General features: G+C 50.4%; 10 protein-coding genes across 10 annotated transcripts; 6 read left to right on the top strand and 4 right to left on the bottom strand.

The window, feature by feature from the left end:
- Positions 1–120: 120 nt before the first annotated feature.
- On the bottom strand, positions 121–565 carry PtrM4_091040 (uncharacterized protein; the record flags this gene model as incomplete). Its single annotated transcript, XM_001934447.1, has 4 exons — positions 121–196; positions 245–316; positions 366–437; positions 489–565. 4 exons carry the CDS (start codon positions 563–565, stop codon positions 121–123), a joined length of 297 nt encoding a protein of 98 aa, XP_001934482.1.
- Positions 566–1512: 947 nt separating this feature from the next.
- Positions 1513–2643, top strand: PtrM4_091030 (DUF3328 domain containing protein; the record flags this gene model as incomplete). The annotated part of the gene is made up of 4 exons (XM_001934448.1): positions 1513–1789; positions 1840–1962; positions 2011–2235; positions 2291–2643. The coding sequence occupies 4 exons, from the start codon at positions 1513–1515 to the stop codon at positions 2641–2643; spliced, it is 978 nt and encodes a 325-aa protein (XP_001934483.1).
- A 1035-nt stretch (positions 2644–3678) lies between these two features.
- Positions 3679–4323, top strand: PtrM4_091020 (DUF3328 domain containing protein; the record flags this gene model as incomplete). Its single annotated transcript, XM_001934449.1, has 1 exon — positions 3679–4323. One exon carries the CDS (start codon positions 3679–3681, stop codon positions 4321–4323), a length of 645 nt encoding a protein of 214 aa, XP_001934484.1.
- A 1616-nt stretch (positions 4324–5939) lies between these two features.
- Positions 5940–8094, bottom strand: PtrM4_091010 (polysaccharide deacetylase; the record flags this gene model as incomplete). The annotated part of the gene is made up of 3 exons (XM_001934450.1): positions 5940–7197; positions 7252–7822; positions 8007–8094. 3 exons carry the CDS (start codon positions 8092–8094, stop codon positions 5940–5942), a joined length of 1917 nt encoding a protein of 638 aa, XP_001934485.1.
- Positions 8095–9123: 1029 nt separating this feature from the next.
- On the bottom strand, positions 9124–10692 carry PtrM4_091000 (GCD2, Translation initiation factor 2B subunit, eIF-2B alpha/beta/delta family; the record flags this gene model as incomplete). The annotated part of the gene is made up of 3 exons (XM_001934451.2): positions 9124–9196; positions 9253–10536; positions 10598–10692. The coding sequence occupies 3 exons, from the start codon at positions 10690–10692 to the stop codon at positions 9124–9126; spliced, it is 1452 nt and encodes a 483-aa protein (XP_001934486.1).
- A 601-nt stretch (positions 10693–11293) lies between these two features.
- PtrM4_090990 (FCP1, TFIIF-interacting CTD phosphatase, including NLI-interacting factor) lies at positions 11294–12801 on the top strand (the record flags this gene model as incomplete). Its single annotated transcript, XM_001934452.2, has 3 exons — positions 11294–12313; positions 12369–12597; positions 12656–12801. The coding sequence occupies 3 exons, from the start codon at positions 11294–11296 to the stop codon at positions 12799–12801; spliced, it is 1395 nt and encodes a 464-aa protein (XP_001934487.2).
- Positions 12802–13428: 627 nt separating this feature from the next.
- Positions 13429–16422, top strand: PtrM4_090980 (NACHT domain containing protein; the record flags this gene model as incomplete). The annotated part of the gene is made up of 5 exons (XM_066106942.1): positions 13429–13475; positions 13521–13809; positions 13860–14088; positions 14152–14607; positions 14663–16422. 5 exons carry the CDS (start codon positions 13429–13431, stop codon positions 16420–16422), a joined length of 2781 nt encoding a protein of 926 aa, XP_065962610.1.
- Positions 16423–19477: 3055 nt separating this feature from the next.
- On the top strand, positions 19478–20197 carry PtrM4_090970 (UDP-N-acetylglucosamine transferase subunit ALG14; the record flags this gene model as incomplete). The annotated part of the gene is made up of 1 exon (XM_001934454.2): positions 19478–20197. One exon carries the CDS (start codon positions 19478–19480, stop codon positions 20195–20197), a length of 720 nt encoding a protein of 239 aa, XP_001934489.2.
- A 434-nt stretch (positions 20198–20631) lies between these two features.
- Positions 20632–22217, bottom strand: PtrM4_090960 (mitochondrial 54S ribosomal uL24m domain-containing protein; the record flags this gene model as incomplete). The annotated part of the gene is made up of 2 exons (XM_001934455.1): positions 20632–21627; positions 21678–22217. The coding sequence occupies 2 exons, from the start codon at positions 22215–22217 to the stop codon at positions 20632–20634; spliced, it is 1536 nt and encodes a 511-aa protein (XP_001934490.1).
- A 339-nt stretch (positions 22218–22556) lies between these two features.
- Positions 22557–24412, top strand: PtrM4_090950 (ROM1, RhoGEF, Guanine nucleotide exchange factor for Rho/Rac/Cdc42 GTPase; the record flags this gene model as incomplete). The annotated part of the gene is made up of 2 exons (XM_001934456.2): positions 22557–22679; positions 22736–24412. The coding sequence occupies 2 exons, from the start codon at positions 22557–22559 to the stop codon at positions 24410–24412; spliced, it is 1800 nt and encodes a 599-aa protein (XP_001934491.1).
- Positions 24413–24895: the final 483 nt, after the last annotated feature.

The following is a 24895-nucleotide window of genomic DNA, read 5'->3' as shown; positions in this document are numbered from 1 at the left end:
GACAGTGTCTACTCAGCCCTTGGCCATCCTCCATGGAGGCCTGCCGAGATCTCCTCAACACTCACCTCTCACCTGCGATTTCTAATTAGAGACACTCTTTGTAATACAGCTCTAGGATTCTCACTTGGCTTCAGGCTTAGCCTTTCCCCAGCCCCCATAGAGGCCTGCTGAGATTTCATCTACGCCGGTCTCTCTCCTGGCAGTGATCAGAGAGATACCTACAGTGTAGTTCCATGGTTCTTACTTCGCTTCGGGCTTGGCCTTTCCCCAGCCCCCATAGAGGCCTGCTGAGATCTCATCTACGCCAGCCTCTCTCCTGGAAGTAATTAGAGAGATATTCAGCAGAGTAGTTCCATGATTCTTACTTGGCTTCAGGCTCAGCTCTTGCCCAGCCACCATACAGACCTGCCGAGATTTCATCAACGCCAGGCGCTCTCCTACAGACCCTAGTCAGACAGGAATTTTTACAGCGGTTCCATAGTTCCTACTTAGCGACATCGCCGGTTGGGTGGGCAGATATAACCACAGCAGTGGCGAGCGCTAGAAGAATCTGAATTGACTTCATCTTGTTGTGGACTAGGTAGGTAGAATGCGAACGAAGATAGTTGCTTAGAGGTGAACTGGTTACTGTTATCGAGAGATCTTGCTCGCAATGAAGGCGATAGGAACTCACTTCATACGCCTTTATATCCGATATCCAGGCAAAGTCTCCGATGCATGCAAGTAAGTTCTCCGTTGCTACCCCAACTTCCTCCTCGTCGTTCGGCTCACTTTCTCTTCCGCTGTCCCGATTGTCTTCTTCTCCATTACCACGCTCACCGTCTCCTCTCGGTAGATAGAGTCTCCGTTAATTTGTTCACCTTCTTCTCTGGGTAAAGTCTTTTGCTATCTTCACCTTCACCCCAGGCTAATGCGCTCGAACCGATCATGCACAACGCGTCATGAAGGGCCTATTATTACTGAGTGGTTTATTTTGGCTTTCCAATAATGGAAGGTTTTCGAATTGTAACAACAGAGAGCTGGGTATAATCCAAACAGACCATTCACGTCGTTTTGTCATCAAACCCACTTTTCGCTGCTCAAAGCATAGCCATGAATGGACTGCGATATGATGATGACTATTTCCGCGATTCTTTCGCAATCCGCACTGTATCGTTCACCTTCTTATCTAAGCAAGGATTCTTCAGCTTGAGCAGGGAGGGGTTCTCGTATCATGTATCGGACCGATACAGATACGCTTCACATCCGATATCGATATCGGAGATCTTCTATCGTGTACACCTACGATTTGATGTACGGCCTAATTATGAGTCGCGCGATCTATAATTCTCCGCGGTAGCGGGATTCTATCAAGCCTCCGAACGATATCAAACGACTACGGCGACTCCACCATACTATCGTGTTCTTAGATACTTTGGCGTTGTTCAACATTCACATTTCAAACATCGCTCTCTGAACAGGTCTTATTATCCATCATTGCGTATCACATTTCTTTGTAATTCCAAATTCAACATGGGGGTCCCTGTGATAGCACGGCGTTCAGAGGATCACGACGAAAAAGACTACACTGAGTCGTACGACAGCAGAGACAGCTTGTTGGAAAACTCAACGGAGCTCGGGTCGATTGCGAAATCAAATTCAGCCATCAAGCTCGCACATAGATGGCAATCAAGCTCGGTCGTAATAGGTCTCTGTGCCAGCAATCTCGTACTGCTTTTAATATCTGTCATCTTGGGTGCCAGGCTCTATTCTGTCGGTGACTGCAAGGATCCGTCATTGAGTGTTTGGTGTAAGGCTTCTATAATCATTGCTCAAATTACCTTACTGAGACCGGTGCAGCGCCTGCCAACAATGCAGTCGAGTATCACGAAGAACATTTCGTAGCAGCTTTGGCAAATGGTACAGAATATATGGGATTTCCAGATGACGAGATCGATAAACGTTGGTCTGATCTTTACGATTGTAAGTTGCTGCAACTACAGGTAATTGACAGCTACTAATCAATATCAGTTGGTATATCCGTCATCTCGGAAGAAGAGGCAAAGAAACTCCCCAACCCGACAATACCTATCCCAGGAACCAAGGATTACTTAGTTGAGCTAGATGTTTGGCACTCGCTTCACTGCCTCAACGATTTGAGGAAGCTTCTTTACCCAGAGCGATTCCAGATGCTGGAAAGATTGATGACTAAGAACGGCACCATTGATCGCAACTCATTCAATTTCCGTCACTGGGGTATATTTCTTTCTCCTTTCTTCGTACAAGACCCGTTCGCTTACTATCCTTGTAGATCATTGCGTTGACGCCCTCCGCCAAACTCTAATGTGTCAATCGGACGTTGCACCTGTGTCGTTCCACGTCAACATTCCTTTCAACCGGGGCATATTCCCACGATTAGCGACAACACATACCTGTCGGAACTTTAGCAAAGTTCAAGAATGGGCAAAGGAACACAGAGCGCCAAAGTTTGAGTTTATGATTTCTGACCCGGAGAAGCTACAGCAAATCATGGATGAATCTGGCTTCGATCACTCTCCAGAAGAGAACATGGAGGGGCTTTACTGGATGTTCCCAGGAAACAAGTATTTCAAACATTGGCGAGATCATCCTATGGAGGAGCAAAAGTCCGTGGGGTCTACGTAAAGCCTGGTGGAATATGCAATGCCCAGTTTTTGCCGTTAAATTCGGTATCGCATTGTCGTTCCTTGCTAGTTGTAGTAAAGTAAGCCCCTCTACGAATAATGAATTTGAATATATGACTGGTACTATGGTACAGTTAACCTGGCGATCCGAAACTATCGCTCCTTAACCACCTTTAACCATTTACAGCGACGCTCCAATTTCGCGATCGCAAGAGTCCTCACACCCCAGGAATGCACGATTCAGAAAATTGAGCTCGGAATAATTTCTTCCGCGTACTACCTAAGTAGCCCCGAACTGCCAGATCCAGCAGGTCACGCCACATCAGCGTACCATAGAACGGCTAAGCTTTACCAAGAGCCTAAGCTCCCTTGGTTAGGCAGTTTTTAAGGTTATCTCCAAAACGCTGATCTCCCTAGTGAGTATTGCGGAAACCTATAGTGAGTCTTGAGGGCGATTGAGTGCTATACCTTAAAAGGATGCTTTTGATTGCCACGAAAAGAGGGGTACGCGCTACAATTCGTATATTCGATATTGGAAATGATAAGGACCCCGCATAGCGCTGTCTCCAATACCCCAAGGCACCTAGACGGGAACGGGAATACTACACCCAGGTATTCTTCGCTGGAGCCGGACCGCCCCGGCGTCCTTCCACTTCACTGGACATACCTCCTTGCCAGGTAACGGGAAAATGTTGAAACAACATTTGCCAAGATTCATACGAGAGAATTATGTGTACGAACATGTCGAAAAGAGTGCGCAAAGACCGGGGCTTTTCCAGAGATTACCAAACACGATAACATCAAACCCGCTGCCATTTTTCTATCTCAATATCGGGTTCTTCGTATTCTCACTACTCACGCTTACAACATCGACTCTCCAATATCACGCACAGATATCCCAAGATACCACAAGTCTCTTGAAAAGGTGTTCAGGTCCATGTAAGCATCAAAAGTCTATCAAACAACCAAAGAGCATTAGATAACAATCCCAGCGCCAATCTTCGACCGTCTAAACATCGATCTAGTCACCAAAAAGATGAACGCCACCCTCCTCCCCTCCTTAACCGACGAGATCTTCAGAAACGAGCCTGGCCCAGAAGTAGATGCGGCATGGCGCCGCATCTCTGACGAGCGCCCCATCGCCATCTCCCGCGAAGAAGTCATAGCCCTAGGCAAAGACCCCAACAAATCCGTTCGATACCCCGAAAGCTACGGTCTCGGCGAAGCCTACGCCGCCCGCATCGACGTATTTCATCAACTGCACTGCCTGGACGCTCTGCGCCGCGAGGCCTATTTCGATCACTACTACGGCAACAAGTACGCCGACTTCAACTCGACGACTAAACTGCACAAGACGCATCTGTCGCATTGCGTTTACTATTTGTTGCAGAACATCATGTGTCAGGCGAACGTTGATGTGTATACGCACGTGTGGACGGATACTGTGCTTAATCCTTTTCCGGACTTTCAGATCAATCATCAGTGTAAGAACTTTGATGCGATATTGGACTGGCAGCAGCGGAATAGCGCTGGGCTGGATGAGTTTTACAAGTTGAGGAGGCCGGAGAGCTTTGGCCCGGCGTTGAAAATGTCGGAGGAGTTTAAGGATGTGTGGAGGGAAGCGGAGTTTTTTGATCATAATGCTGACCACAGCAAGGGCGAGGGACATCACATTGGATAGCTCTTGTTGTATTGGGGTGCTTCTCTTCTCTGACGCTTGCGGTATGCAGCGCAAAGAAATTGCAATTACTTCTTATCGTACTTGTTCCCAAGACGTGAATGTCGTGAACATTGCTCACTGTACGCGCCCTCACATGCACACCCACAAACAAGTCGCTCGACGCGTCACCTCGACACGCTCCCTCGACGCGCTCACCACACGCGTTCAGATGTTCAGAAACCTCAGCTCAAACACAGCACCACTTCTTCCTCAAGCCTAGGCACCAGCCAAAGGTCTCAATGAAAAAGTCGCGTCAGCTTCAGATAGTGCGAATAGAAGCGACACAGTGACCGATGAGTGTGAGCAAGCCCAGGGACTCATCAGACGCGGATCAAAAATGAGTATAATCGAAACACCGCCGTAGCGGCATATAAGCGGTTAAACTTATAAGAACAGATACTACACTTGATCTAAGCCAAAAGGCAAAGAGAGCTGGGGAAGAGAAGAGAGGGAGGGAGGCAGCGGGCTTTATATATTGCTGGGGCTGGCGCTAGTGGGGTGGGCCCGGAGACCGATGCGCCGATCACGTGCGACGGAGGGCGAGGAAAAATGGCAGTGACGTAGGGTTGAATTAATTTGGGTGGTACAATGCGTGAGCATGTGGGTGAGATTGGGTAAGGGCGCGGGCGGGCGCTGGGGACGTACAAGCAGTCTAGGATCCACTACGTGCACTCTGAGGAAAATGATAGCGAGGTGTTTTGGTAATATTGGATAGGAGAGGTTATGCGTCTGTTGCATAGATGCGTTAAGCTGCATAGTAGACTTTACGGGTGTGCCTGTAGTCTACAAGGCTACGGGTTGGCAAGGAGAGCATCTACGTGTTTACTCGCCATATTTGCCATCACTGGGAAAGACTAGATCCTATGTGTAGACTGGTTGCGCCGGGGTGTATCACAACAACAACCCATTGACTCTCACCTTGTGACAAAAACACGCGCACTGATATCCACAATATTCATTCTCTATCTGAATTGTCTACACAGCCGAGATAGCGTTCATTCAAGTTGCCTAGGAAGTCCAGACTCAGGTCTTAATCTCCTTTGCAGCGATCCTACTTGTTTCTTGTTGTCGAATTTCTCATGATACACCCAGAACCCAGTCACCTAATACGCTTGACTCACCTAATGCAATGCAGGCATAAACTGTCCTTTCAAAAATGATCAAGGTCGGCTGGTTAGCATATTCGGCATATGCTAGATAGAACCGTGTCGAGTACCATGGTACGTATGTCAACGACTTCGATGCCTTGAAATGTGGATTCTGCTGCCTGTACTTGAATGTGGCAAGATTGGCGGAGGATGCGGTGACCCAGTGCAGTCAGTCCACAGGACTCGGCTGTCTCTGCTTAGACTTGTGTGTGGCATGATCGGTGGAAGGTACGGTGGCCTGATGATGTCAGTGCCGAACCAAAACTACCTTGGGCATGTCGTCGAAAGGTCTCCAACATGATATTCTGAACATTGTCGGAATAGGTAGGTGCTGCTATCAATCGCTGTGTGGAGGGGGGAAACTATTAAGGTCTTTGAAATATGATATAGATGAAGCTAGTCACCTGCATGACGAATATCACCGACTTCCTACACTGCCTCTTGTGCATTCCTCTCCCTCCACTCCCCCGCCACATCCGCATACTGACACCACTCCACAATGCCCTCTTCCTCCAACTCCTTTAACCACCTAATTACTCTCTCCACCATCCCTATCACATGAGCCATACCACTAGTATCGGGATGCAACACCAGCGGAAAAACACACATCTCGCCCTCGGCCAACCCTTCATCTTCCATCTCATTCCTCACCCACTCAAGTTTATCCCTCCACATATTCTCCACAACGCGCACATCAACATAGCCCTGGGAATTGGGTGTATTTGGCCAAAACTGCAGGGGTGTCATATCCTCCGTGTACCAATTCGCTGGGATCTCGACCAGTGTTTTGGAGGTGGATGGGTTAGGCTGAGGTAGTGGCCTCATCCAGTTTTTTGCAGGGGTAGTGTCGGTGTATGTGGGTACGTCGATGGGAGGTAGGTTGGGCAAGAAGTACGGTTTGCTATCGTGATGCGCGAGACTAGAATCGTACAAGAACGAGTATTCTTCCAGCAACTCCACCGTACTTTCTCTAAGCTGATACAGCGGCGCACGATAACCTAGCGGCCGCTTTCCGAGTAGCTCTTGGTACAGACTAATGCAGTGTTCGAGGACGTCGCGTTCCTGCACCAGAGTAAGTTGGGGAGCGCCTTCGTGGCAGTAGCCATGGAGGCCGATTTCTGCGCCGCTTTCTTTGATGGCGGTAAACTCTTTGGGGAAGGATTCGGCGCTGTGCATAGGAACGAACCAGGTTACTTTGTCGGCGATGTGGTGTTTGGCAAAGAGCTTGAGAAGTCGCGGTACGCCGACGTAGGCGCTGAAAAAGCCGGAACTGTAGTCTGCGAGGTTGTTGTCAGGGTGTTGGCTGGTACCTAGCCAGCCGGACACGGCGTCGAAGTCGACCGATAGGAGGATCTTGATCTTGGGCTTGGGTTTTGACACGGGTGGAGGAGCGCTGAGGGAGGTGATGGTGGGTATGGCCACAGTGGAAGGGTTTCTGCTCGCTAAGGAAACTCCTTCTGTCGCGGTGCCGAAGATTTCGCCAGTGGGGTTTGTGGTCGGTTTTTCGGGTTCTAAAGCTGTGTTCTGTGTCTTTCGAACTTCGTCTTCAGACCAAACAATCCGGCCTTCCATGCCGCCATCGACGGAGATGCACTGTCCTGAGATATGGCCTGCGGCTCGATGACTTGCTAGAAATGCCGCTACTCTTGCGACATCTGTCGGCTGCGCAATTTTTCGTAATGGAACTCTGCACATCTTAGTCTCTCGAAATGACATCTCGCTGCAGAGTAAGGTAACGTACGTAGCTTCAGCTTCCCTCCACATTTCCCCAGGATCATCCAGTCTCCCCTCAATCAACTTTGTATTTACCCATCCAGGTGCCACAGCGTTAATCCTCGCTTTTCTGTTCAATCTGACAATCTCATTCTTCACCGTCTTCACGAGCCCATACTGTAGGCCCGCCTTCCCACTCGCATACTCTACGTGTCCTGCTTGTCCAAAAACTCCACACTCAGACCCCGTAACCACAACACTCACATTCTTGACCTCTTCGCCAGTCGCCAACTGAGCAGTTTCGATAGACTTGAGAAAGTGCTTGATAGTTAAGAAGGTGCCACGAACGTTGACGGCATATGTACGGTCCCAGAGGGAGCTGGGCATGTCCCAGATGGGATAGCTAGAGGATTCGTCCGTGATACCAGCATTAGCGCAAAGGATGTTAATGGGCTGTGAGAAGTGTGCGGTGGCCTGGGCGATGGAGTCTTGGATGGAGTCTTCGGAGCTGATGTCCCCTTGTATGCAGTGGAGACTGGGGTTTGTCGATACCAGAGGGTTTGGTCGAAGATCATGAGCGGTGACTTTACACCCTTGTGCTGTTTTGTGTTAGTATAGTTGATGATCGCAAGTTCGTGTGTCCAGCGTTCGTCTCAATGACATGGCCAAGTTGACGCCCGCCTGTCGTGAGCACCAACACGCTCCTTTCCAAACGCCTATACGACTAGAAGAACAAGCATCCAACCTACCCCTCCCCCAACATAAAGAAAACCATGCGCATACCTAAGAACTCGTTCACAATCGCGCTCCCTATACCCCCCGCCGCACCTGTAACAAACACATGTAGACCCTCAAGCTCTAAGAAGGACATTGTACCTCACATACAAACACAGCACAGCTATTCTTTCCTTTTGAAACAACAACTTACAATAGTAACCGAAGGTGTTTCGAAAATCTATCGACGTCGCACACACCCCGCATACGTAATGACTTCCCAGCGCCTATACGACGATAAGCCCAGCGGGCGCGACCAGCGAGCCTTACGTTATCAGTCCTTTGCAACTTCTAAACAAGGCTAATGGGGCACAATTTATCTCCGCGCCCATATGATACAAGTTCGTGTCACGTAAAGTGCGCGATGGAGAGAGAAGGCGCTGCAAACATGGGCGACAAGGTCGTCATGTTCAAACGGTGCCGCTCAAGTTTTGTTGCAATACAAGCGGAATGCGCGAAGGAGACATGTTAATTGTAGATATGTACATGCGCATTATTTGCGAAACTCCACTACTGAGGACATCGCACATGGCCCTTTCCTTTTCCCCCGTGCCTCAGGCACAAGTTGTTAGCCGGCCACAGGACAAAGCAGCTCTCGCCTACGCCCCTAGTTACGTACCGCCACTGTGCCTCTTCCCTCTCAGCGCCCTCCGCACACACCCAACGCCAACGGACCATCAAACTACCCAACGTAGTAATTTTGTCAAAAACCATTGATTCCCCAGCGCCGAAGGGCACGCTGCTAGGGGGCGGGCGCACCAATGAAGCGGGTGGCTTTGCGGATTAGTGATGCGGGTGTTGCAGAAGGGCGCCGAAGGGCGCGGCCGAGGGCGGCCAATCGGGTTGAGGGATGTGTTGGAACTTGGGAGTAGGCGGAGGGCGGGCACAATGTTTAGGTTGCGAAAAGATGAAATGTTTGGATATTGAGGTCTGTAGTAGGGGTTCTGATTTTGTGTTCACGTATTCGCATGTTGGCAGGTTTGAAGAGGAAAAGGGCTCATGGTGGTTTGTATTGGTAGTACAGAGCTACATGTTCAATTCATCGGAATTTAGCATTACGGCCAAGCTTTTTCTGTTATTTGTTGACATCGTGCATCTGCTAACATAACTCATCCGCTCATACAAATTACAAAGTAATGTCTTCGGAGCGGTAGTGGTCGGCTACAATGCGGTAGAGATACGAGGGCGCGTGTCCGCCACTAGAACAGTCAGTCAGCTGTTCATCCTACCAACCCAAGTCGAGAATAGGACTTACAGATTGGTGATATAGAGATCAACAAGATCCGCAGGAACGTAGTCGAATAGCGGATTCACAACATCAATCTTGTCCACAAACTCGCCGTCGTCGTACGGTACCACACTTCCAGCGTCACCGTACTCGATCAACTCGTCAATGTCGAATGGGTAGACGGGGCTGAGCTTGTAGACGCCACTGAGAACCACAACAGGTGTCTGGTGTTCCTTTGCGGCTTTTGCAATCATGTGCGCTCCAGCTGCTGCGACGAGGCCACCGTTTGCCAGCACGGTGTGTGTTGCTAGGATAACTTTGTTGACGCGCGACATGATGGCAAAGACATGGGAGTCGGGGATGACGTAGACTTGGATTCCAGCATCGGTGAGCGGCTTCCACTTGTCGTCCTCTTCATCGTCATCTGGGTTTGCTTCTCGCTTCTTGCCGGTGAGTAAGATGCCATGAGTGGCAGTGTGGTCGTGAGGAAATGTCTCAGCATGTACGACGGTAAACTTCCGTTTACGTGCGGCGAACAATAGAAACTTCTGCACCGTAGTAGACGCAGTGTGTGTAAGGATTATCTCGTTGGCGTGGATATGCTCAAGCGCAACTTCGGCAATCTGCTTGTCGGATGTCTCCAGCTCGTCTTGCAGTTCTCTTATGCCCTCCATGACTTCGCCCTTGAGATCGAGGTTCTGGTTCCTGTTGATATCGGCCAGGCGCTCCAGGTTAAGTGCCGTGAGAGTGCCCCTGCCATTTGGTGATGCCTGCCCTGTCGGTGTGCTCGTGGCCGAGGGTGTGTCCGTGGGCTGGGAGAAGAGGCCGAAGAGTGAATGTACGAGAGGAGCCGAGGAAGTAGGCGCATACGAAGTGTGTGAAGTGAGCAGCGGGGGTCGTCTTGAGGGCTCGCTGGCATCAGATGCGTTGTCTGTAAAAGGACCGGTATGCATAGGTTCGGCGACAGCATGCCTCAGAGGACTAAAGGTGGATATGCTCGAGTTGAGGGCTGGTCTGTGTAGCGAATCATGGTGGGCGTGTGGTGTCGTATTGCCTCGCTCGCTCCCATTCGGTGTCCCGTCTGCATGTTCCTCTACTACCTCGCGCACCAATGCCAATACGCGTCTTACGATGTTACCTACTACGACTTCTCGTGGTTGCGCCGACGTCAACCGCCTGCCGACCTGCTTTATGCGCTCAATGAGCCTCGCTGCATCTCTTCCCTTGAACTCGCCCACTACGCGCAATAGCAAGGCCGTGGTCGCGATGGCACATGGCCTGGAGTTTCGGATCTGCCGTCGCTTGAGGAGTCTTGCACATACAGGTCAGACAGGTTGGGCACTGGTGGGAGTGTTGCAAGTAGGTAGCTTACGAAATGAAGTGCTCAACCGAGGCGTCTACCGGCGTGCTCTTCAGCGACTTGAGGTACGTCGACAGGCCTGGCGCCTGTATCGTCGCGCGCTGCATGCTATCTCGTTGTAAAATCGACGTGAGCTTCTTCAAGATTTCGACCCGTATAGCAGGAATGTGGGGTGGTGGGGTTCTTCTGCTATGACTCTCTCGGCGCGGGTGAAATTATGGTAGTAGACAAGTTAGTAGGCTACTTGTCAAGACGAAGCACTGCGGACACTCTTATACTGTCGTATTCGCGTTGTGTGGGGGAATATTGCTTGTTCACGACTTTCCAAAGCCAAACTATGAGTCGTCGCCAAATTGAGCTTTCGATGTTCCGATTGGGCACGGCTGCTCCAGTTGTTCGTCATTGGCATCATGCAGCCCCAACCTTCTATTGCCATCACCAGACATCGCCGCCTACGCCTCGGCCTATTTGTTGCCAACGCGGACAATTAAAGAGCGCCTTTGCCGTATTCGTACCCTCGTACCCTCTCGCAACCGTTTCCTGATATCTGCCGAGTACCTGTCAGCCAAAACACAGACAGCCGCGCCCCCAGCTAAACACCAGACGCTACCCCACAGTCGTCCCTTTGTCACGCCCGAACCTCGACCCTCGCATTCGACACATCCTGACGATGCGAATGCAGTAGCTGCACAGAACGAAACGCGCATCATGGGCGCCGACAGGAGTGACGGCGCCGGCTCCTCGACCACGGAAGCCGTCGCATCCGGCTACGACGAGAAAACACCGCTGCTCGAGCAACGCCAGCAAGGGCCATACGAAGACATTCTACGCCGAAGACGATGGCTGTATCCCCGGCGCATCTCTGATGGCATTGTGGCCGTCGTGGGCATGTTGGCGAGCCCCTTTATTTCCACTGGTCAGCGCCTGATTGCCTGTTTCTATTACGACGAGGATGGCAGCTTTTCCTTTTTGGCACCCGTGTATCACATCTCGCGAACATTCACCCGCGGCCGTCGGAAGAAGGTCGGCGCGTACACGTCGCGGACTGAAAAGAGTGAAAAGGGAATGCGCAAGAGACGCAGCTCGAGCGTGACGCAACCACAGATGCATCAACACTCACGGCGCTCGCTATCCATCGCATCCACATCTACCGCAATGACTTCGGATTCCGAGAGCGAGCGAGGTCCCATGCGTGACTACGACTATGACAGCCCTGCGCGGAACACGCGATCCAGATCAAGCGTGCCGTCGCGGGCAGACGAGATCGCGCCGGCAAAGAGGTCCATCCGCATCACATTACATCACAATGAAGACGCACTGAGACAGCGCAAGGCAGCGAAGAAGGCCCAATCGTCCAAAAGTAATTCCGTCTCACCTCAGGCCGCAGCTTCCTTGAAGTCCCCCACTGGCCCGGCAACCGCGTCCTCGAAGCAATTGACAAAATTCCCACGAGCGCCCCAACCCCCGCGCCCGTTGGTACCACGACGCCAGCCGTCATACTCAGCAAAAGGCACGTCCGCCGTCGGGCCACACCAGAAAACACTAATCATCGACCTCGATGAAACTTTGATCCACAGCATAGTCAATGGCGGTCGCTTCCAGACTGGCCACATGGTAGAGGTAAAACTGCAGGCTTCCGTCGGTGCGGGTGGACAAGTCATCGGCCCTCAGGTCCCGCTCTTGTACTATGTTCACAAACGGCCGTATTGTGATGACTTTTTGAAGAAGGTGAGGAGCCTAGTGAGCCCCGCCAGCGCCAGCATGTTACTAATGTTGCAACCAGGTCAGTAAGTGGTACAACTTGATCATATTCACCGCTTCGGTCCAAGAATACGCCGATCCCGTCATCGACTGGCTGGAGGTGGAGCGCAAGTACTTTGCGGGGAGATACTACCGGCAGCACTGCACTGTTCGCAACGGGGCTTACATCAAGGACCTTGCCCAGGTCGAACCCGATCTTAGCAAGGTCATGATTCTTGATAACAGCCCCTTGAGCTACGGCTTCCATCCTGGTAAGTTTGCTTCAGCCCGGACATGCCGACAGCTACGAAATACTGACCGCAACACCAGACAACGCCATCCCCATCGAGGGCTGGATTAGCGACCCAACAGACCACGATCTGCTGCACCTCATCCCGCTCCTTGAAGGCTTGCAATATGTCACCGACGTACGTGCATTGCTTGCGCTTCGGTCCGGCATGCCTGCATCCGCGTAATTCAGCTAGCCACATTTTAGTGGCATTCTCTCTAGTACCCGCCTTCTAATACTCTTTGTACTATAGACCCGTTGACTACGCCGAGCAGTTGGCTATGTAGCTTGTTGAGGAGATACCCAAGATGTTATTCGTTCACATTTGCGCACCTCGCTTCACCTCGTATAACGCCTCTTTGGAGTTTCTTTTACTCAACGTGGGCTGGTTTTACCCACCGCTCGGCCCTGGGTGCCGATGCACCAGTTGCGACATATCGCAGGGACCTGTCGTCAGGTCCACGTTCTGCGCACGGCCCCCCACGCTCGTCAATTCCTCTGTGTCCGCCGCATGACATTGGTGCTTGCACGCACTCAATTGCCATGCTCTTACACATCCCGCTTATCTTCCCGTAGCACTTGAGCCCCACGGCGTTTGTTACTTCTCCCGTGGCTGCATGGACCGCAGTAATTGCTGTCTTTTCCCTGTCAAACAAATGAGCCTGTCAAATGTTAATTACACCTACCAACCGCTCCCCTGTGCTTCGTCCATACAATGCCATCACTCTAAACGGTCAAAATCCTATTCCAACTATCTAGAGCCAATGCATTCGTCATCGAGAATACTACTGTGCTTGAATTCAGATACGAGAGAATGTCGACACAAACTCAAACCATTGACGTAGCAATGGAGGATTCGACGTTAGTCTAATCATAATTCTCCGAACAAAGCTAACAGTTTCGTAGTCTGCAACACCCATTGTTTGATGAAGTAACAAGTGCTATCCACAATACGATATTGCAAGAGCATCGCCATCATTTCCATCGAAATGCTACTGCATCGCTGCTGTTGGATGAACTACATCGTTTATCTGCCGGGCACAATTCAGGCGATCGAAGTATATTCGTGTCTAGCAGAAAGTTTGCACTGTTCATTCGCACCTTCGCGCCGTACTTCGACGTCCTCAGCACATGCGTAAAACTTCGTTCAGAATGGATTGGTGGGTTTTGGGGCGTAATCCGTCTGATCTTCAAGGTAGAACACTCTAAGCTAGTCAGGCGGCACCCGTCTAACTACAACTACAGATCAGCAGCGACTATGCGGTTTTCCTTGAGAAAATCGCCGACATATTCGAAGCTGTTGCGCAAATCATACCTCCTTATCAGCAGATATACGAAGTTTGTAAGCGCAATACGTTCGATCCAAATGGTGGCGCGGAAGGTCTTCATCTGGCTGCACTGATGTCTTATGTGTATGCGGATCTTGTTCAGTTGTGCTTGGATCTGTACTGGGTGTTCTGTAGAGGAGCTCAAGGTATGTCTTCGGTTCTAAGCCTGTAACAATCATGTTAAAAATGACTGTGCTGATCAAGTGCAGGTTCTGAGACGCATTTTCTGGCACCACCAACGCCATGGCGACCACTTGACTCGCGGCTCGTGCGCCTAGAAGCCCGTATTAGTCAGCATAAGAGATGGCTGCAGAAGGAGACAGAAACTCATGTCCAACAGTATGCAGATGTTTCATTGCAACGCAAAGAGTATCTTGATTTTCTACAACGCCAAAGTGAAGCCAAGGTTAATGGTCTTTTGGATCAGGAAGATCAGAGAGTCGCGAAGCGGTTGCGAAGGGTTACAAAAGTACAGAGTTGGCTGTCTAGCTCTGGGACGGTTAATGTATGTGACAATATTCAACAAAGGCATACAAACTCAACAGCTTGGTTCTTGCATAAAAACGCCTATATCGGGTGGAGGGACAAGCCCTTTGACCACTCCGAAGCGAATGACACGGATAGTTTAGTGGGAAACTGGCAGTATCGAGTACTGTTTGTGCAGGGTAGGTCTATCTTGATTCATGCCTCTAGAACCTCACGATACTAACGAACGACTAGCAAAAGCTGGCTTTGGCAAGACTACAATCTCACAATCAGTTGTCGAAAATCTCGTTGCAGAAGCGGACGACCCCGATCTTTGTGATGCACCACCAGCTACTGCTTCCTTCCATTTCAGCCTCCTCGGTCATGAGCGTACCCACCCAGATGATGCCTTTTGCTCGATGGCCTGCCAACTATTGCAAACACATCGACATGACCGCAAGACACTTGATGCCATATGTTTGTTGGTCCGGAAAACATCATTTCGGGAACACGCCAATGCCGACGAGGTGCTGGACGTTCTGTCGCTTCTACTCCATCAACATCCTACTTTCATTGTCATTGACGGCGCGGACGAATGTAGCGACACCGAATCATTACTCTCTTCATTGGCAAAGTTGTGTCGTGTGTCCGATGCGAGGGTACTGCTGTTCAGCAGACCGGATATGAAAATACCTCTCGAGTACCAGAAATGGGCTTCGGATGCTCCTCACATTCTCCCACTTGTGAACAAAGACAACGCTGCCGCCATAAATCATTGCGTAGTCCAAGACCTGAACCGGATGGCAGATCAAGGCTTTTTCGGCATCTCGATGGATCGTAACTTCATATTGCAAGTGGCACAATCGGCGAACGGAGAGTTTCTCTGGACTAGCTTGTTGCTGAAGTTCCTCCAATCTTCCTTACTCTCAGCTGAAGAACGACTATCAATACTCCAAAACATACAGACATTGCAGGGCCTGGAGTCGCTATATCACGTCATGTTGAATGCGCAAGCACGTCACTCGCCGCACGAGAAGCGCATCATTGTCGACGTCTTCAGATGGCTGACATTTCCCATCCATCACATCGGCTCAGCTGCGCTACTTTCCGCTCTTTCCACGCATGATTCAAAAGTCTCGGACATCACAGAAGCAGCAGATATCATGCATGCTTTACCTGAACTCACTTGCGGTCTACTAACCGTTTCCCACGACACAGTCGCCTTTTCCCATGCCTCCATGCGCACCTATCTCCAATCGCCCGCCTCTCAAAACTCGGAATTCAGTCTCTTCGACGAAAGTAGCGTCCACGCGCATCTCGCAGCGCGCTGCCTGTCTTACCTTGCACATGACGTGCCACAGCGTCCTCTCGGAGCTTTATACCAACACAGCCCACCCACGATACCTACGCCTACAAGCAGCGGCGCGAGCCAACATACGAGCGCCTCAGCAGATAGCGGATACAAGTCCTTGTCGTCCTCAGATGGAGATAACAACCCCATGACGCCACCCGGAACTATCCAACACTCCACATCAAGAGCAACCAGTATACGCACTGTACCTTTCGATACGCACCTCCCCTTCCTCCGCTACGCCGCTCTCTGTTGGCCCATACATCTTACTCGTACTTTGACCCCATCTCCGTCCCCTCACCACCCCACTTCCGCCTCTACCGCAACCACGCTCGCATACCTTCCATCTCTCAACGCTTTCCTCGCCTCTCGTTTCGCAGTCACAGCCTGGGTCGAAGCGTCATACAGATACAACCTACCACCTACATTAACGCGCCTCGTGGGTCCGCTGTCCGATCTCAAAGCCGAGATTCTACCTAGTACAATCGAGGGCAGGTTGCTCAGGCAGGTGATAACTGAAATTAGAGTCCTAAGTGAGAAGCTGGGAGCGTTGAAGAGGGAGTGGCAGGGCGTGTTGCGGACGAATCCGAGTTTGATTTGGCAGATGGAAGGCGTAGGCGGTGGGCAAACTTATTGGCCCGCTTGGAATGAGGGGATGAGGTAGCGCGTTTGATATCTTTTTGGGTTTTTATTACATACCGTTGTAGATAGCGTTTTAGATTTCGGGTTTGTACAGATATGTTCACGTGACATTGTTCTAAACACCTGCACCTTTTGGCCCCTCTATAAGCTAAGTTTTTAGAGCCTAGCGGGTTCTCCCAGATTCTGGGCACATAAATACCGCTACGTTGTCCCTAGTTATTCTTTCTTAGCATCACTTTATTTTCATGTTCTCTAGAGTTGCCAATAATGGAAGATATGGGCTTTTCTGTTGTGCTTCCAAAAACTGACCTACTACATGAATATGTGCGTTCTGTCTTTCTTCCCTCCTTCTTCCATTATTTGGATAAACAAATAAAAACTGCCGCAGTATGACCTTATGTCTGCCCACTTCTCGGAACTTTTCCATACTCCTAAGAATACCCTGTGCAGTGGATGATAGGGTGTTCTGCTTTCCTGAGTGTTATATTTATAAAACCTAAAACCTATATAAATGATGAACATGTTCCTATGCTTTCCTCGCCTTGAGAATTAAGAAAGTAAAATCTTCCTTCCTGACATGGAGGGTGTGGGTTGAGCGTTGCGGCGGGGGCTTTTCCATTAGAAAGAACTCACTGGAAATGCGATGGAGAGAGGGACATTGCTTCTAAAAGATACCACGGGTTGGTTGGCTTTGCACTAAGTGCGTAAAGGAAAATAACGATAACTAGGAATGCATTCTGTGTGATGATTGTTCTAATTGATTAATGTACAAAAGAGGAGAACTACAGAAAGGAGGGCTCAGGGGTTCTGGTCTGAGCGCTGCTCGGACGCTGCGATCAGTGCGCTCGTTCGCGTGACTGAGATTAGTGCGCCTGATCGCGTAGCTGAGATATTGTCGATACTTATGGTCCGACACCACGCCTTGTTACATGGTGTTTCCGGCCGGAGTAAAAGTTCCAACTATGTAGACTTATATTTGTTGGTGTGCTAAAATGCCCATGATGATACCGCATGGCGTCCGGCGAGTGGGAGTCTGGGTATAAATACTCCTTTACCTTTGCTCTCTTTCTTCTTTCCTTAACTCCAAATTCCAATTTACTTCCTCAAAAACCTATAAAATTTTAATCGATGGCATAAATCATCATGTTTCTCCTGCCTTTATCTTTCCACCTCATTTACTTAGGCCAAGAATCTACTCGTTACTCTGGATGTTTCTGTATCTAGACTCTTCCTCTTCTTCTCTCCCTTTTCCTCGACACCCCACTTTACCACCTCCTAAAAAAAGAAATCTAAACTTATGCTGCCCTGTTTTATGTGTTCTCCCTAACTTTTCTCTCTACCTTATCTACACTCTTTACTCAAAAACTAAACCAGTGTCGGATCACAGATATCAACGATATCTCAGCCATGCGATCGGCCGCACTGATCTCGGTCATGCGAGCAGGCGCACTGATCGCGGCGTCCGAGCAGCGCTCAGACCAGACCTCCTATGTCTAGCTCTTCCATAGTTCTCCTTCGCAAAACAATCAATCAGAACCATCACCGAACAGAATGCATTCCTAGTTATCGTTATTTCCTTTCAGTACTAGTGCTACAGCCCTACCAACAGTAGTCATACTACTAGAGGTACCTTATTCTAATAATTCTCAACATAAGTACATGAGTTAAGAGAGTGTGGTCGCTGCCATCAGATTTACTGTCTATTTTCCAAATCAAAATACCTCAGGGTTCAACTAGGTGTCATAAGATACTTTACAGTGTGGGTAAGCACCTATTAGGCATTTCTAGCGACTACAATTGCCCTTGTATACCAGGTGTTGGAAGGCCTTGTACGATCGTACGGTGAATAACAGTAGCTAAGGTAATCTTGTGTATTGGTATTCTGGTGTATGATGATTCTACGAATGTGGGGGCTACGAAGGTATACATAGCGTTGGGTCCGAGTTGGGCCGAAGTAGGATCGAGGCGGTACATTGGGCCTTATTAGGCGACACACCGTGTGTATGCCGACACCAGGTATGTCAAGTGTTTTATAACAACCGGGTGGATACCTCGAATAAGAGCAGGAAAAGAGCACGAAAAGAGCTTTATGGAAATTTCGTCTACCCAAGAGCTGATGTAAATCCTTTCAAATGAAAACGCAAAGCTACGCATGTTTCTGCGCCGAGCTAAGCCAAGTTGGGCTGAAAATAATGATCATTTTACTAATGAGTGAGCTCGTGGAGCTAGTGGGTATATAACCTCCCTGGGACTTGGTTCTGGGAATTCTTCTCCACATTCTTTATCCTTCAATTATTAAGATTTTCAAAACTGGATGATTTACGTTGGATGCTTTCTAAAGGGATGGTGTCGAGCGATATTGAAACAAATAAACTGCAAAATACAATGATGTGCGTGGATGTTCGAAACGGCAGGTGTGGCTGTACTCTTACACCTTTTAAAAACTTCATGCCTAGTCTTAATGTAGGCCGATCTAAAGACATTTGCATGATCTACTATGTTCCTTGAAGTTTGGTCCAAGTGTTTTCTAGGTGTTCGATGTAGGCTGACTTAAAAGCAAGAGCGACATCGTCCATGTTACCGAAAATTTAGGGGCGGATGTTCTCTAAGTGTTTTGAGAAAGTGTTGCGGCAAGGACGATGTGGTCATTATGCCAAGGGTGAAGGATGTAATGTTCTAAATTTTTTGGAGATCTGGAGATAACTACCCATTTTGAAGTGTATCCAGGCCGTGTAAGCCTTCTTACATATGTGATTGAAGTTTACCACGCAATTTTATGTGCAAACAGGAACAACGCAAAATTTCGCAATTCTCATGTCAGAGTATCATTTCAAGACTCTTCAAAGTGTGTAAACTAGTATCACGTTGTACAAGCCCGGTCACATGATCTCGTGTCTGTTGCGTCATCTTCGCGATTGGCCAACGCTTACACGTACCTTGAACTCACCCACACACCAATGCTGCCTTCACATAGCCCGCGCAGCTTCTAGCGCGCTCTTATTCTCATTCTCACCCATTGCTACTTCCAGCTCCCCAATTCTTCGCTGAGCACCACCAGCGCCCACCTCCCCCCCACCATGGCGCCCCCACTGTCATCACTCTATACGCTCTCGTTTCTAATTGCAATCCTCGCTACACTTTTTGTCGCGGCCACGTTCCGTCTCCTCGCCATCCTCCCCAATGCCGCACGCTCCAAAAAGAGACTCCCCCGCAAGCGCCCCGTCGCAACACGCGTCCTCATCGTGCTCGGATCCGGAGGTCACACGCACGAAATGTTCTACCTCCTCCACAATCTCAACACACGAAACTTCACGCATAGGACGTACATCGTGAGCAGCGGCGATGCCTTCTCCGCACAGCGCGCCGCGAACTTTGAGCGCGAACTCGAGGACGCCGAAAATGACCGGGTACGCCAGTTGAAGGAAGAGAGACTACAGGTCGGAGAAGAAGACGTCAGACCCCAGACACCAACAATGCAAATCACGAACCCAGAGGGCAAAACCCACAATCTCGAAAAATATGTTCCTGGTACTACCACCACAGAGCGACCAGCATGCATAGGCCCGGACCACTACAACATCACCGTCCTCCCCCCGCGCCCGCAAAATCCACCAACCCCTCCTCACAGCCCCCCTTCACATGCCTTTACACCCTCTTCTCCGCCGTCAAACCTCTCCTCTCCTCTCCTCCGCTCCTACCAAGCCAAGGTCCCACCAACCCTTACGAAGCCGCCGCCGCCGACCTCCCAGACCTTATCGTTACAAACGGCCCTGCCACGGCTGTCATTGTGGTGTTAGCGAGTCTGATACTGCGCTTCTTCAACGTGCGAGGCGCGGATAGTAGAGGCAAGTGTAAGACTTTGTATGTGGAGAGTTTTGCGCGGGTCAAGACGTTGAGCTTGAGTGGCAAGTTGTTGGTGAGGGTTGTGGATCGGTTTCTGGTGCAGTGGGAGGAATTGAAGGGGGCTGGGGGTGGGAGGGCAGAGTATTTGGGTATGCTGGTTTAATCCTTCGGGAAAGGGGCGGGTTTATTCAGGTCTTATGTTTCTTTCCTTTAAGATACCCACATGCCGAGTTCCTGCACAGACGAGAGGCAGCATGATATGAGTTTGCTTGATTGCTTCGGTGGTCATGATATGTATACAATGGGTATGCTACAAGTATCCTCGCTTCATAGACAGGCGTATTCGCAGTGGAGCGCATGCGTCTCTAGCCAAGAAGTACGAAATTGCTCAATCCAGCTCCTTCGTCTCCGCAGAAAATGTCTTCTTCCCTCGATACGGCTTCTTCTTAGCATCCAGCATGTGCTTACCCAGCGCATTCAACAAACTCTCCTCGTCCACAAGCGGGCCCGCCTCAGCCTTCTTCCTCTGCTCCAGCTCCCACCTCAACTGCATGGGCGTCTTCATCTTCTCCGCGGCACGCTGTCGCATCTGTACCGCCTCCCGCGCGAGTACGTCTTTCTCCGAGGTTCTGTTGAGCTTAATCTTACGCGGTGCGTTGGGATCCTTCTTGGCATCCTTCCTGGCCTGGATGGAGAAATCGTGGATGTGGGTGCGGAGTTCGTCGGCGAGGGTATCAGGGAAGGGGGGTGCGACGAGGGTGTAGGACATGTTTTGTACGCCTTCGACAACGTTGCGGTTCGTGTCTCCGTCCCAACTCTGGGGTTTTTCCGTATCATCGCTTGTCGGAGTTTCGGCCAAGTATTTTTTCTGCTGTTCTTGCTCAATCCTTGAAAGTCTTTCGGCCACGGTGCTTGCGTTCTGTTGAACACTGTTCGTTGCCTCTTCTGAGGCGCCATCTTCCTTATTCTTGCTTCGCCAACGGGCTAGACTGGTCCATGGCAGGGATTTCTTGCCTTTGTTTGCTGGGTTCTTTGCTGACTCTGTGTCTTCAACTTGTTCATGTTCCCACGGCCACTCGATCCGCTGTTTTGTGCCTGCGATGTAGCGGTGGAAGATTGGTAGGCCAGTTTCAGGATCGTACTGATGATCCTCTGGTATCGGTTCGTCAATGTACATGGTGCCAGTGTAAGGATCAATGCCTCTAGTATGTCGCTCCATGTGGATACGCTCTACAATGACGTCCTGGTACTGTCTTACGCCATCCCGGACAAGTTCTCCAGGTATTACCAAGCGCACGTCATCCAGAGGTAGAGGCACTTCGTTCTCCTGCCTAGGGCCCAAAAGTCCAGCGCTGGCACCAAAGACGGACGAGTCAAAGAATTGCTACGGTATGTTAAAGTCGGTTTCCTATACACAACAAACGCACTGCATACCTTGTTCAGGCCGTCGACAATGATTTCATGGGTTCGTTCCACAATGCTCTTCACTTTGCCAATCTTACCCGCATCTTTTCCCTTGAGAATGACAACGCGATCATCCTTTACGATTGGAAAGTACCTTTTCTCATCCACGACCAGTGGGTACTCCAGCGGCAAGCCCTTTTTTTCCTTGACTTCATTCCTGTTCTTTTGCGTCTTGAGCGGTATCTCGGGTTTTTGTATATATTCTGGGGTAAGGGCTCCGTATTTGTCGGCGTTTGGCCCAATGGCACGATTGGGACGCAGAGGGCCCAGTTTCCAGTCTTCCTTTACAGTGGCCAAAGCCCTCTTTCTAGCCCCCTTGATGTGTTGATGCTCCCACGCTATACGCTGCAAGACGGCTTGCTTAGAGTCCCAGTGTGCCTGTTTGAGCTCTTGTCGCTTCTTGCGCTCCCGCTCGTGCCATTGGATTGCATGTTTGACTTTTTGAATCTCCTTTAGTTTCTTTGCCTGTCGAGCGGCGTTGCGGCCGGGCCTGGCGACTAATTGACTCATGGTGGGCGGGATAACCGCGATGGAGATGGATGTGCGAGCGTTTGCGGACTACCGAGCCATCGGATGTCAGGCCAAGAGGGGCAGCAGTGGTGAATTGGCGGGGCTTTTCGATACAGTTGAATGCACGGCAAGCGTTTGGGCCGATATGTGCCTCCGCAATGCGCTGTCGGCAGTCGTTTGTCGGGATTGGCGAGCAGCGTCGAAGTCGAGCCAAATTTCGCGCGGCTGCAGGCGGTGCCCGGGCGGTGACTTTCTGCCTAGCCAAAACACCAAAGTACCCATGACATCGTCTACGCAACCGCAACTCCATCTCAACATACCTCAGGCCTTTCCTTTACAATGGCGCTATTACGGCGCAGATTGCGCTGCCACTACTGCAATGTGCAGTCACGAGACGGTGTGTCGCAGATTCCCAAGACATATCACTGCCCGCATTGCGACGCAGTGAATTACTTTGACCAGGTACATAAATCCCCGATACCCAACTCTGTTGATCTTTCCAATTAATCTTCTGCCAGCGCGGGAACATTACCGATCCACCCATAGAAGAAATCGCAACCGCGCCGACAACATCCTTCCAGTACATGCGCTCTCGCTCTCCTACGCCCGCCTTGCAAGCACCCGTCGATGACATCTTTTGCGACATGTGTCAGCGCAACCAGACTCTCTACACCAATCTCCTCGCCGAATTCATTCCAGAAGAAGACGATCCCGAGTACGAAAAGTATCTCGCTGCGTACGATGATTACAAGGTGGAGCTCGAGATTCGGTATCCGCAAGTCTGCCAGACCTGCCTCCCTCGGGTCCAGGATCAAATACGCAATGCGAACCATGTCGCGCGTGCGGATAACTTGGCGCGCATAATGGAGGCAAGTAAAAACAAGCGGACCGTTGTTCAGACTGCGCGACAGGCTTGGACGCTGCGCATCATTTCGCTGGCGAAGTGGATGTATGTGTCGAGCACCGTGGTGGGAATGCTCTGGCACACGGCAGCGCTTATCATGGCGCCTGATGATGAGGGCATGCTTTCAAATCACATCTTCAGTTGGGATATCTGCCTGAGCCAGGCCATCTTAGTTCGCTCAGTGGATGAGGCTTGTGTACTATCGTCTTCCGTAGTCAAATGGTTGCAGTACGCGATTATAGCCGATCTAGTTACCATCTGGTGGAATCCCAAGTTGAAGCTCAAGACCAACAGCCTCACAGGGCGGATGCACGGCCTCAAATCACTGTGGTCCATCCGTCTGACCGTTGTCGTCCTCCGCTACGCCAGTCTCTACTACTGGCAACACACCAACATCAACGCCGACATGTTCCAAACTTTTCAACGAACACACATGGTCATGCTCGGCGTACTAGCCCTCTCCACAGTTCTGACCTGGAAAACCGTTCGCATCGTCTACGGCGCCGCGCCCGCCTTCCCAAAAGCAACACAGGAAACCATCCCCATATCGCCCAGCAGCGCACAGAAAGCTAGACGAAACTCGTACCACCCCGTCCACCCACAAGCCGACATCTACGACAGCATGGCACACTCCTTCGCCACAGGCATAGAAGGATACCAAGACTCATCCCCATGTCCCCCCTCGCCCACCCTAACAGAATCCTCCTACACAACCCACGCCACAGACGCCACCACGCCCTTTGCAAAGCGCAACGCCTTCCTCGACGACATGGACATCATGGACTGGACCCCTACAAAAGGCAGCGGTAATACCCGCTTCGCCCAACAGAACGGCGGCCCTCCAGAGATCCTCCCCAACCAATTCGCAAAATGTCCACCCGCTGCCGCAGCCCAACTCTCCCCACTCCAATTCAACTCTCCCCAACAACCACACTCTATCTTCGCCCAAAAAGATCCAAACCCCTTCCGCCACCGCGTCCCCGCCAAACCCCCAAATTCCCTCGCTTCCGCCCGAAAACTGCAGCAGAACCCTTGGAAACCTAGCGTCTGGGAGCCGGCCCTTGCAGTCAACAAGACGAATTTCTTCAAAGAGGAAGCGAAGGCCAAGATTGGAAACGGCGCTGGCGGTAGTGGTGTGGGTGAGGTAACGGGACTAGATGGATTGGGTGTACCCAAGAACGTGAAGAGGGATGCTGAGCTTTTTGCGAGTCCGAAGCTAAAGTACGATTACTATGGTACTATGAAGGATACGGGCTTGGAGGATACATTCAATGCCATGTTTTCAAAGTAGAGGAAACGTGGGCTTGCTTGCATTATTCTTTTATTGTATTATATGTATTTATTCATTCGGGGAGTACTTTCGGTACATAGTCTGGGATAGCATGGATGGCGGTGTTTGTTTCGGTTTGAGATACCCAATGATACTTCTTGGGTAGGGTACATTAGGGTAGGGGACTGCATGTCTACAGCGTTGAATACGTTTGATTGACTTGTCTGATGGTCAAGCAATCACTGTAGATTGTGTACAAACCACATGTTTCATGGTTGCTTGTGCACACATGTAGGACCCAAGTGAGCACATGACATCATCAACATCACATGAACAACATACACACATTCTTGGGCGCTTGAACGAGTCAGATACTCTATCTAACCCTCCAGCATATCATGACTTTTCATATGCCGAGTAGAAGCACAGATTCCCAATATAAAGACTCCGGTAACCCTTCCCATTGATCCGCGGATTCCATCATTCGTTCATGGTAGGTTTCTG

Source organism: Pyrenophora tritici-repentis, chromosome 4 (assembly GCF_003171515.1).
Source record: "Pyrenophora tritici-repentis strain M4 chromosome 4, whole genome shotgun sequence".
NCBI lineage: Eukaryota > Fungi > Ascomycota > Dothideomycetes > Pleosporales > Pleosporaceae > Pyrenophora > Pyrenophora tritici-repentis.
The sequence above is the reverse complement of the archived record's forward strand: the minus strand, read 5'-3'. Positions and strand labels throughout refer to the sequence as shown.